General features: G+C 32.3%; 1 protein-coding gene across 1 annotated transcript; it reads left to right on the forward strand.

The window, feature by feature from the left end:
- The first annotated feature begins 298 nt into the window (after window positions 1-298).
- LOC130963123 (uncharacterized) lies at window positions 299-11,975 on the forward strand. Its single transcript, XM_057889270.1, has 8 exons — window positions 299-3,049; window positions 6,245-6,502; window positions 6,681-7,397; window positions 8,131-8,186; window positions 8,298-8,952; window positions 9,575-10,318; window positions 10,526-11,353; window positions 11,958-11,975. The coding sequence occupies exons 1-8, from the start codon at window positions 299-301 to the stop codon at window positions 11,973-11,975; spliced, it is 6,027 nt and encodes a 2,008-aa protein (XP_057745253.1).
- Window positions 11,976-13,182: the final 1,207 nt, after the last annotated feature.

Raw genomic sequence — 13,182 nt, forward strand, 5'->3', positions numbered from 1 at the left:
ATTTTTGTGGGTGCAACCCTTACCATGTTCGTATCTTTTGTCTCCAATTTAAAACGAGTAATAAGCATTTAACATTTATGTAACAGGAAAAAGGTGTGTTTTAAAGTATTTGATCTTTCAATCATATCGATTAGACGATTACTCTCCTTATTCGCCCAATTTAACTCCAAAGGAAAAGGTATCAACATTTAACATTTGTGTATATTTTTCTTTTTACAATGTTTCCCATAAACTCTTTTTCTCATTTAAAATTTTCCTACTTTTGCTTGCAGTTTGAACTCTTGAATCAAAAGGATCAATGGATATTCTCATTGCAGTTGCTGCAAAAATAGCTGAGTACACTGTAGCACCTATTGGAAGGCAAGTTGGTTATCTAATTTTCTACAAAGCCAAATTTAAAGAGCTAAGGGACCGTGTCAGTGATCTTGAATACAAAAGAGACGAAATCAAGCAACGTGTTGAAGAAGAAAGAAGGAACGGGAAAACAACTTCTGATGTTGTGCAGAATTGGTTGAAGAATGTGGATGATGCCATTGGAGACGTAACTCAACTTCAAAATGATCCTCGTCATGCAAAGGCTGGATGTTCTAGATGGTCATTTCCTAATGTGGTGACACGCCATCAACTCAGTAGGAAAGCTACAAAGGTTGCCAAAAAAGTTGTTGAAGTACGGGAAGGAGGGGACTTTTCTCAGGTAGCTTACTGTCCTAAACTTGATGCAATGTCAGCATTTACTACAAGGAGTAGTCAAAATTTGGAGTCAAGGAAACCAATTATGGAGAATATCATGCATGCTCTAAGAGACCCCAAAGTAACCATGGTTGGAGTCTACGGGCTTGGTGGTGTTGGTAAGACCACTCTCATTGAAGAAGTTTATCAAATAGCTAAGAAAAACCAGTTGTTTGATGAGGTGGTTATGGCCACCATATCCAAAACACCAGACATCAAAACCGTTCAAGAGGAGATTGCTGATCAGTTGGGTCTTCATTTTGAAGAGGTAACTGTTGCTGGTAGAGCACCTCGTCTATGCCAGAGAATCCAAATGGAGAAAACTATCCTTCTCATATTGGATAATATTTGGGAAACTCTTGACTTGAAAAAGATAGGAATTCCCTCTGAAGGTGAACACAATGGCTGCAAAATATTGATGACTTCTAGAAATTTAGATTTGCTACGACAAATGGGGGTCAAAGAGAATTTTAGACTAGAAGTTTTAAATGAAGAAGAATCATGGAATTTGTTCAAAGCTATGGCTGGTAATGTAGATGAAGAGTTTAGCTTGCATCAAATTGCACTCCAATTGGCAAAAAAGTGTGCAGGATTGCCTGTTCTCATAGTTACAATGGCTCGGTCATTGATAAATCAAGACATTCATGCGTGGAAAGATGCATTGAACCAATTAAAAAAGGTTGACAATGAAGAGTTGCAGGAGATAACCTATTCAGCTTTGGAGTTAAGTTACAAAAGGCTAAAAGGCAATGAAATGAAAGCCTTATTCTTGCTTTGTGCTACAGTTGCTGAAAATCCTTCGGTTTCTGACTTGTTCTACTATGGCATGGGTCTAGGCATATTCAACAACACAGATACATTGGAGGGTGCCAAGGACAGGCTTCACATAATGATTAGTGCATTAAAGGCATCTTGTTTGTTGACAGAAGATGACACTCACACAAAGGTGAAAATGCATGATGTTGTTCGTGAAGTAGCTATCTCCATAGCTTCAAGGGATCATCACATGTTAATTAAACACTATGGTGAGTTAAAAGAGTGGCCAACAATAGATTTTCTTAGAAGGTGCTCTCAGATTATCTTGCACCGCTGTCAGATCCATACGATTCCTGAAAAGGTAGATTGCCCAAAACTTTCTATTTTTCAACTGGAAAGTAAGGATCGTTCTCTTGATATCCCTGATTGTTTTTTTAAGGGAATGAAAAGCCTCAAAGTTTTAGACTTAACAAGGTTAAACTTGGCTTCATTACCTACCTCTATTCGTTTATTAACTAGACTTACAACATTGTGTTTGTATAATTGTGTTTTGGAAAATATAGATGCAATTGGTGCACTAAAAAGTTTAGAAATTCTTATCATCTGCCATTCTTCAATGATCAAGTTACCAGTTGAAATAGGGGAACTGAACAATTTAAGAATGCTCAATTTGAGTGATTCTGGGATTGAAGTCATCCCACCAAACATCATATCAAGCTTGATCAGATTAGAGGAGCTGTACATGGGCAATACATCCATTAAGTGGGAGATTATGAATTCTGATAATGAAGGTGAAAATGCGAGCCTTGATGAGCTTCGTCAATTGCCACAATTGAGAGCTCTAGAACTACAAGTTCAGGAAGCATGCATGTTGCCGAGGGACTTGATGTTCGATAACTTAGAAAGTTATAAAATAGTCATTGGAGATATCTGGGAATGGTCTGCAATTAAAAATGTTTCAGTGAAAACGTTGAATCTCAAGCTTGGCACCAATATTCATTTGGAGCACAGCATCAAAGGACTTATAAAAAGATCAGAGATTTTGTATCTGGATGAAGTTGAAGGCATTTCGAATGTGCTCTTTCAATTAAACGGAGATGGATTTCAACAATTGAAATACTTCCACATCCAAAATAATGCCATAATTAAGCACATCGTTGATTTGAAAGAGAGGACTCATGTTCCAATCCCTTTTCCAAATCTGGAAAATCTAGTGATTCAGAATCTCAGTAAGATGGAGAAAATTTGTCATGGCCCACTTGCAGTTGGTTCCTTTGCCAAGCTCCAAACAGTCAAAGTTGAAAATTGTAATAAAGTGAAATACCTTTTCTCTGTTTCCATGGTTAAAAGGATGTCTCAACTTTCAGAGCTTCAAGTTTCTCAATGCGATCTTATGGAAATGGTAGTGTTTGGAGATGGTGATGCAAGTGCAATGAATGATGAAACTAATGAACCCATTGAGTTTGCCTCACTCCATTCTCTGACTCTACAGCATTTGCATGCACTTGCCAGCTTCTTCTCCCATGAGCCCACATCTTCTCATGTTTCCCTTTTTAATAATCAGGTAACTGTTTTAATCTCTATTCACATAAGCGTAAAGTCATTAAGACAATTATTTTTGTTGACAAGTAAGATACTTTTTCTATAAGAGGTTTAGGTGCAACAAAATGTCAAATCATATACCTAATTAATATTAAGTAGTAGTATGTTCTAAAGGATATTAGAAGTCCATTTTGCTTCGTTGTTATACTTGATTGTGTATGTGCAAAATTACCTTAAAACAATTTTGTTTAACAATTGTAAAAAATAATTATTGATCGTCACAAATACTACCAAGGACTTCTATATAGATTAAGAGAAAAGAAGAGTGTTAGGGTGAGCAAGTTTTGTGATTTGTAATCATCAATTAGTCATCATTAATGTTTTTAATAATGTGAGACTACATCTAACGGTATGAGATTACTCACTCTTCTTTTACTGGTTAAGTGTTGGCTAAATTTTAATAAAAGTGATGATCCCATACAGTGACGGAACTTGAAACAAAATTTGGGAGGCCAAAATTTTAACATAAAAATTTAAGGTCAAACTCATTTAATGCAACTCTTTGAATATTTGAAGGTTGTATCTCATTTTCTTCGTGATTCATTAAAGTAGAAGAACCATTTACAGGTGTTGATATTATAGAAGTTATATGTTCTCCTTCTTAAATATTAGTATTCCTCTTAAAAAATGCATCAAATTTTTTTTATCATTATTTTGTATAAAAATTTGAATATATATCCTGTAAAATATGTTAAAAAAATTAGAAAGATAAATATTAAAATTTATAATATTTATTAATATTTTTTATCAATTTATACAAATACAATAATATTAATACTTATTGAATATTTTAAATTTTTTATTATATAAAAAATTAAATAAAATAACTAGTAATACATAAAATAATATTAAATTAAATAAATAAAAATACCTATTTTTATAATGAGAAGCAAAGCATGTTTTTATAATGAGAAGCAAAGCAGCAGGATCTCTTTTTGTTAGATAACTTTTTGTGAAACCAACAAAGGTCCACTCTAAAAATTATTATGCGATAAAAATATGAGATAAGAATTGAACCTAGATATTCTAAATTATAGTAAAGCATTTGAACCAACTAAACTACTCTTTATTTTTTAAAGAATTACTACTAATTTTTTTATAAAAAGTTTGGGAAGTTATGGCTCACATTGCCCTACTTAAGCTCCGCCACTAGTCCCATAAACTTTTTCTAAAAGAAAATTTTATTCCCCTATTGTAAGAAATGTTAAAATGATATTTTCTTCCTCTCTATTTGTAAAATATATATTCTTTTTTTATAATTTTAAAAAATCTCATGTTGATTAACGTTAATTTTATTCATTTTTTTTAAAAAATAAATTATTTTTTACAAAAATACTCATTAGCAAAAATTTATTTTTTGTGATTAAATTTTATTTATCAAAATATTCTTTAATAAATTATTTTTTATTGATTAAATTATATTTTTATCTAAATATTTTTTAAAATATTTTAAGAAAATCTAAAAAGAAAGCCATGTGGAGAAGGAGAAGTATGCATCCTCCAAGAATAACCTTCACAAGCAAGGGTGAATGTCATTTTTGTTTTTGAAAAAAATAATTTATCTTAGAAAAAAATAATTTAATCATTAAATTTTTTTAAAAAAAAGATTTAGTATACATACAATTTAATCAACAAAAAAATAAAACTTTTACTATAGAGTATTTTCATAAAAAAGATTTTTCTTAAAAAAATGGGTAGTTATTTATTAGCTACTTTTATTAATTTTGTTTTATTGGATTTTCTTTCTATGGTTAGATTATTATTAAAATATTATTAGAGTTAAATTAGTAATGGCTAGTAGTTAGTAAATAAATATTTATGAGGTTAATTGGTAATATCCTTATAAATAGGCGGTAACGTTTGTATGCCGCTGGCCAATAGGTTGATGCATACACAAGGCGGGATTCGAACCCCCGACACTTGCTTAAGTGAACGAGTGAGCTGACCACTCGACCAACCCAAGTTGGTTACTTCACATATAATATTATGAGTGAATACTCCACCCGACCTCTGACAATTATCTCGAAAGGATAACGAGGCCCCCAATAAAAAAAACATCCAATCCGGCCCCTAATTTTTTTTGGGACTAATTAGTCCCTATGCCAAAAAAAAAAACAACATTTACATTTTTTTTGGCACAGGCAATTATCTTCTTATTCTACTCTTTTTCGTGAAATTTAACAAGATATCATAGTCATAGTATCCTCTTTAAGGAGAATAAGCCATTAGTTTTTCGGAGAAAAATCATCATACTTCTTTTTCACCTAAATATTTTTCATCCATAATTTTTTCTTTGATCTTCTTACTGATGTGATACTTTCTTACCTCACCAAATAATCCATCCTTTCCGTCCTTCCGAGTCCAACGGACCTAAAATTATGGTTGTTGAGAGATGAAACGTGTCTTCACGTTCCTCTCAAAATTTGTTGTCACGGTCACTTATTTTTTTTCTCTACTTCTTTTATCTTCTCTTTGGTCCTTTTTCTCATTCTTCCTCTGTCAAGAACCACTCCTATCCGCACCTTTTCTCATTTTCCTTATCTATTTGTTCAGCCTACGGCCGACCACCCTGTGCCGTCGCAGCTTTCCGACGTCCCCTTTCTTCTTCTCTTCTTTTTCTTCCTACTCCTCCCTGGTTATCTCACTCCTGTCTCACTCTCAAATACAGAACCAGAACAATAGCCTTGTTCCTCCTTTTCGTTGCAGCCCAAGCCGCACATCTCTCGACCTTTGTCTTCCTCTGCGTCTCGCGCCACACGTCTCTTCCTCTGAGTTACCGCGCCACACACCTCTTCCTCAACCATCTCATCGAAATTTATTCAAATTGAGATTGTTGACATCTTTCACCAGCTTATGGGGACATATTAAAATATTATTAGAGTTGTTAGTAGTTGGGATTTAAGTAGCAATGACTAGTAGTTAGTAGATAAAAATTTATGAGGTTAGTTGTTAATATTTCTATAAATATAGGGTAACTCTTGTATCGTGTAAAAACAACTTCAACACAACAACTTCACATATAATATTATCTTCTTATTCTACTCTTCTCCCTAAAAGTTAACAATTATTACATAACTCGTACAAATTTTGGAATAACATTGAATGCAAAGCTTTTTATAATGTTTCCTCAATGTTAACATTTTTGTATTCTTTGTAGGTTGCATTTTTTAATTTGGACACTCTCAAGTTGAGTTCACTCAAATTGAATAAAATTTGGAAGGATAATCAACATTCATTTTACAAATTGACAAATTTAATTGTTGAGAATTGTGATGGTCTAAAATATTTGTTCTCATCTACAATGGTGGAGAGTTTTCCCAACCTCACAAAGCTTGAAATAAGTGAATGTCATCTAATGGAGGAGATAATAGCTGCAGAAGAAGATAGTGACAACAATATTGTCACACTAGAAGAGGTATGATAACTAAATAGTGATTCTATTGTTTTGAAAAAAAAAATTAGGACCTTTGTTCAAATACTATGTATCAATATACATTATATATCTTCACTAATAACTTTTTTCGGTGCTTATTCTTTGTTAACAGTTTAATGACGATAGAAGTTATGTATGGTTTTTGAATTCTTGAATCCAGGTTCGATTTTTCAAATTGCAAACAATTATCTTGAAGAATATGAAGAGCTTGAAGAAAATATGGCACAAAGAATTTTCTAAAGTAAAGACATTACAAGTCAAAAATTGTGAAAAAATTAGAGCAATTTTTTCTTCTTCAATGCAAAAAGCATATAATGATCTAGAGACATTAATGGTTACTGACTGTGTTTCGGTAGAAGAGATATTTCAACTGAGTTCTGATGAAAATTATAGTACAGAACAAACACAGCTGAAAAAAATTACTCTAGAAAGATTGTCGAAGCTAAAACAAATATGGAGCAAGGATCCTGAAAGAGCTCTTAATTTTTGCAATCTAGAGGAAATAAATGTAGAGAGCTGCATAAACTTGGAATTTGTATTTCCATGTTCAGTAGCCACAAGTTGCTCACATCTTAAAGAACTTACAATTAAATGGTGTCAAAACATGAAGGAAATTATTGCATTCAAGGAAGAATCCATGTTCTCATCTATTTCCTTTGAGTTTAACCATTTAAATACTTTGGTGCTTTGGGACTTGCTTAAGCTCAAAGGGTTCTATGCACGAAATTACACATTATCATGTCCATCTTTGAGAAAATTACATGTTTCAGAATGTGTGAAGTTAAATTTGTACAGAAGTCTATCAACAAGTAGTCATCAAAAGCTTTCAGATGAAGAATATATTATTTCAACACAGCAACATTTGGTAGCTGAACAGGTATAAATTGTTTACATTATTACATATGCTAATTTGCATTAAAGTCCAATGCACATGAACACGATTTTCTACTTTTCATTCAGATTTTTTATTTAAAGATAAATCAAATTTTACATTTAAAAATTGGTACAGTTAAATCAAAGAAAATATTTTTTCAATTCCAAAATAGCATTCTCAGGCATGCGTATTGGATTTCGTGTTAACTTTGAAACAAATCTTAGAAACAAAAGGCTTAATATAAGTTTTTGGTCAATATAAAATTCTTATTCTAGTCCTAATAAAAATATTATTTTTTATAGAAATATAAAAATCATTGTTCTTGTTCTTGTCGTCAAGAGACTTCTTTGATGATCAAATAGCAAATTAAATATTGTGACAATGTTATTGTATTAAATTAGATAACTTTTAAATTTGATTGAAATAAAATAAAAAATTGAACATTTTACAGTTATCCAAAATTTATTTAAGCTTGAAAGAAATTTGATTGTACAAAAAAGTTGAGAGAAAAATATTAGAAATTAAACCTTTTTATATATGCAATTAATTATTTGAATAATGAGGTTAGTGATTGCTGATTTCTAATGATTTTTAAATACCATTAGTGAGTTTGGATTGAATCGAGCAAAGTATAAGATTACTCTGAATTTTGATTAAACATTATATTTGCTTTCTTTATTCTTTTTTTAGGTGGAAATAGTATCTTATTATAAATTGCTTTTTGTATATGTTTAAGGTAATGCCTAATTTAGAGGACTTGAGAATAGATGAAAAGGATGCTGTCAACATATTGTAAACCCAAAATATAGGTTCCTTCTTCAACAAAATATCATTTCTTGGTCTATCCCATTACAAGACAAAAGGTTCTGCTTTTCCTGATCATGTTCTGCAGAATATATGCAGTTTGAAACGGCTAAATGTTGAGTGGAGTTCCTTTAAGAAGATTTTTCAAGATAAAAGGCTTACAAATGAAAAAAATTGTACAAAGCTCCAAGGTTTGACACTGTATCAATTACCAAATCTTCAACACATATGCGAAGAAGGACTGCAAATTGACCCAGTTCTCGAGCTTCTTGAAATCTTATATGTTGATGGATGCTCAAGTTTGATAAACATTGTTCCTTCCTCTGTTACCTTTTGCCATTTGAGCTATCTTGAGGTAGCAAATTGCAATAGCATGATAAACTTACTTTCTCCTCATACAACAAGAAGTCTGGCCAAGCTCACCGTAATGAAGGTAAAACAATGTGATTCACTTGAGGAAATATTGTCCAAAGAGGGAGAGGAGATAACAAATGACATTGTATTTTTCTCCTTAGAAACTTTGGAGTTGGATTCTTTACCAAGACTCGGTAGGTTTTGCTCACAAAAGTGCTTCCTAAGGTTCCCATTGTTGAGGAAAGTAGTGGTCAGAGAATGTGCTCGCATGAAGTATTTCTCTGAAGGAGACAGGGTGAGCACACCAAAGCTTCGAAAAGTGCTAACAGCAGAGAAGAGTAAAGAATTTTATTGGAAGGGTGACTTGAATGGCACCATAAAACACATGTTTGAAAATAAGGTATGTTTTTATTTTACTAATTGGGTTTGCTTTATTTTTTCTAAATTTGATGCAAGATAGCCAACTTTGTTGTATAGTACCTGTGCCTTCAAAAAGAAACGAGAAATCAAGGCTACCTATTATATTATTTACCCCTTTTTGCCAAAACAAAAGAAAAATGAAAACAATAAAATCAGGTGTATAAATCCTTGTTCTAAATCACATTGCCATGCCTGAAAAAAAAAATCTTATTAACATTGATTTCTAAAGGAGACCTTTTTTTTCTTTTACATAAATATTAAAAATTCATCTTTTTATGATATAAATTATTACAAGATGATGTATTTGTTACTCATATTTTTAAGTGCAAACCTATTGAAATTTAAAATAATGGTCATTATTTTCATTGCGTTCTCGTTGTCATAATTTCTAATCATTTAATTGATTAAAATAATGTCTGCTTGTTAAAGTACGTAACAATTTAGCCATTTTGAATTTTCATTCTTATTGTGGCATGTCGCAAGTTTTGAATTTTCTAGTTAATATTGTTTCTCAAAAATATAGCTTGGTAGTTAAAAGAAAAAGAAAATAGTATCATGTAATATGATTAACTGTCTTTTGATATTCAAATTTTGTTCAACAGATATCATTTCGTAGATTCAGTCATTTGGCATTGTCTGATTACCCAGAGTTGAGAGATTTTTGGTATGACAAAGAGTATCATAATTTATTTAACAATTTAAAATCTCTGGTGGTGCAAAAATGTGAATTTTTGTCAGACGTTCTTTTTACGTCAAACACATTACAAGTTCTACATGGATTAGAAGAACTGGCGGTAAGGAATTGTGATTCATTAATAACACTGTTTGACGTGAAAGAAATGAAGTCTAATGGAGCAATGGTGAAACAAGCTAGCAAATTGAAAAAACTAAGCTTGTCTAGCTTACCAAAATTAAGGCACATATGGAATGCAGACTCACACCAAATTGTGAGTTTTGAAAACTTGTGCACAGTGGATGTTGTTGAGTGCAAAAGTCTGTTGTATCTATTTCCACCCTCAATATGCCTTGATCTCCCATATATTGAAAAGTTGAACATAGTGTCTTGTGGAGTTGAAAATATTGTTTCAATGGAGAAAGAATCAACTGAAATCAACTTTAGCTTTCCTCACTTGAGTTTCTTGAGATTTATTCGACTGGAAAAACTCAAGAGTTTCTATTTGGGAAGATTTACTTTAGAGTGCCCTTCATTAAAGACATTAAATGTATATCGCTGTGAGGCACTACAAATGTTTACCTTCAACCATTCAAGTCTTCAACAGGATCATCAGATAGAAGAAATTAATGATTCGCCGCCTATTCCTCAAGCACTCTTTTCTATTGAAAAGGTAATCACTAGTCTTGGTTACATTATTGTTGCTATGTTTTATTTTGACTTTGTGTTTATGTTCATATGCATTGATCAAAATAAATTAGGACTATACCTTTAAATAAACAAAATAAAACAAACTAGGACAATTTTTTTTTCACTCTATTTTTGACATTAAATGAGATTTTTTTTTTTTTTTTTTGGCTTTGGGTGCTTGGTATTTCAGCTAAGCGGCAACTCATTGGAAGAACTGGCACTAAATGGCAAGGATGCAATGATGATGATCAATGGCCATATGAAAGAAGCTAAATTTTCGAAAGTAGAAATTCTTCGCATGCAGTGCCTTCATGACACACAACTTATTTGTTGGAATGATTTGCTTGAAATATTTCCCAATGTAGTGACTCTTCAAGTAAGACAAAGTTCTATGCAAATATTATTTCCTATTGAAGAAACTACTCATTGCAGTACAAGAATTGCTCAGCAAGTGAGGAAATTGTGGCTTTATGAAATGGAACATCTCGAACATATTTGGCATGAAGAATTTCTATCTGATCAACTTGCCCCTCAAAATCTTGAGAGTTTAAAAGTTGCCGCTTGTCCTAATATGGTAAGCGTGGTGTCATATTCAGTGTCATTCCAAAGTTTGAAAGTGTTGGTTGTTGAAAACTGCAAAGGGATGACTCATTTGATAACATCCTCCGTTGCTAAAAGTTTAATGCAACTAGAAAAGTTGATAGTAAGAAATTGTGAGATGATAAAGGATGTTGTGAATGTTGATGAAGAAGAAGCAGAGGAAGATATCATATTTGAGAACTTGGAATACTTAGAACTCTCTACTCTAATTAGTTTGAGAAGCTTTTGCTATGGGAAACATGCACTCATATTCCCATCTTTGATATGGTTCATTGTCAAAGCATGTCCTCAAATGGAGGTTTTCTCACCGGGATCCATTATAGCACCATTTCTGAGGACAGTTGAAGTGGAAAATAAAAGAAAGCGGTGGAAAGGTGATCTTAATACTACTATTGAACAATTATTCAAAGAAAATCAGGTATGCAATAAATTTTGAAACTATACCATTAAATTTGTTTATATTTTCCCTTAAAGTTAACATCCTTGTTGTTGCAAGTGTGTGATATGTTGTTAAAGGATTATAAAGTCTGCCAATTATATATCCTTAATTTTTATTTAACTTTTAGAGAAATGTTAAGAGTATTATTAAAATTTATTATTTTTTATCATCATTTAGTCATCACTTAGTCATCAATATTTAAAAGTATGGGATAAATCAATAAAGTATATTATTGAATTACTAAATTAAAAAAATTGAGTTAATGGCTAATTGACGGCCAAAATCAATAAATTATAATGGCTCCTTAGTATATTTCTATTTTTTATTTTTCTTTTGCATTACTCTTAAGTGGTAAGTAGGGAGAAGGCTACTAATCATGGTGATGACTAATATATAGAGCATAGTCTTGATTACAAAATTCATTAACTGTGATTTGTGCACCGCATATATAATATCATCCGAAATTTGTAAAATTCTCACTCTTTTTATATATAATTTACATATGTAAGACAATTTAGCCTAGTTTTAATTTTCCTTTCCATATATATATCTTCTAACTTTAGTACTTCTATATATGATTTAGATCAAAATGGAAAACTGATGAAATCACATACTAAGGACAGATATTTTGATTTTATTATTTTTGGTGATCAGGAAGTCTCACATTCTAATGAGAATTAAGGTCACCTGCAAAGTCAAGCCCTCTATTTGCATGCAATATCTGTGTACAAGTAAGTCTTCTTTTCAATTACAACTTGAAGATTCTAATTGGAAGTAATTCTCAATTCATTAGCAAAGTATTTTCAATATATAGAATTTGGTTTCCAGTTATTTAGTTATTTTATAACAGAAAATTTTTTCTTGTCCTTTAATTTTATAGATTAAATAGTCATTTCTTATTATAAAAAAAATTAATCGCAGACAAAATTAATAACAAAAAAATTAAATTAATATTGTATTTGTAAAAGATTAGTATTTTTGACATAAATATCCAATCTTTAAATTTAAAATTGACTCTATCAAAAATGTTATAAAACTTCCAAAATACCCTTTTTATTACCAACTCCATCTCCACTACTCTTCAACCACAACAAAAACCGAAATCAGAACTAAAATCCACTTTAATCCAGTTCCCCACTCTCACTCTCACTTCTATAGATCTCCTGCACTCATTTGAATCAACTCAAGCATATAGTCGTCACAAAGCAACTCACCACTTCGCCAAGCCAAAGCATGTAACTTTTCATATTTTTCTCTCTATCAAAAAGCAAATATTTAGCTTGATATTCATAGATTTTGTCAAAAAAAAAAAAAAATAAAATAAAAACTGGCGGTCAACGAAGGAGATGAGATGGAGACGAGAAGGAACATTCAATGATGAGGCTGGTAGTGTGAAGCTGTTGGCGGTGCAGAATAGCAGTTAGCCCAATGGTCACGACGCGAGAACGAAGCTAGCGAGAAGGAGTAGATCTGGCAGGACGACGTTGGCGGCTACTATTTGATGGCGGGGGAGGTGACTGGAAGTTCTTCACTGAGATCAACGGCGCAGCTTCCATCATTGCCAGAAAAACCACCGTAGCGATGTTGCCAAAGACCCGACGTCGAGGGTCTCACCGCCATGTCCTTTAGTTTCCCCGTTGACGGCTCCGAGCAGACCAACTACATCGTCATTTGAAACCATATCCTCACATAGTGGCCCTCCAACGTCGACACGTGGCTCACGCGCGATCGAGTCCTCCAGTTGATCCGTTCCGAATACAAAGGGTTGGTTAATTTCTGAGCCAGCTGAGAGTGGCGTGCGAGGAAGG

The sequence above is a fragment of the Arachis stenosperma genome, chromosome 2 (genome assembly GCF_014773155.1).
Source record: "Arachis stenosperma cultivar V10309 chromosome 2, arast.V10309.gnm1.PFL2, whole genome shotgun sequence".
Lineage (NCBI taxonomy): Eukaryota > Viridiplantae > Streptophyta > Magnoliopsida > Fabales > Fabaceae > Arachis > Arachis stenosperma.

Coding starts and splice junctions, on each gene's coding strand:
- LOC130963123 (XM_057889270.1), top strand. CDS start 299: ATGGATATTCTCATTGCAGTTGCTGCAAAAATAGCTGAGTACACTGTA. Junction 6,503..6,680: donor ATATTGTCACACTAGAAGAG/GTATGATAACTA, acceptor TCTTGAATCCAG/GTTCGATTTTTCAAATTGCA. Junction 7,398..8,130: donor AACATTTGGTAGCTGAACAG/GTATAAATTGTT, acceptor TATATGTTTAAG/GTAATGCCTAATTTAGAGGA.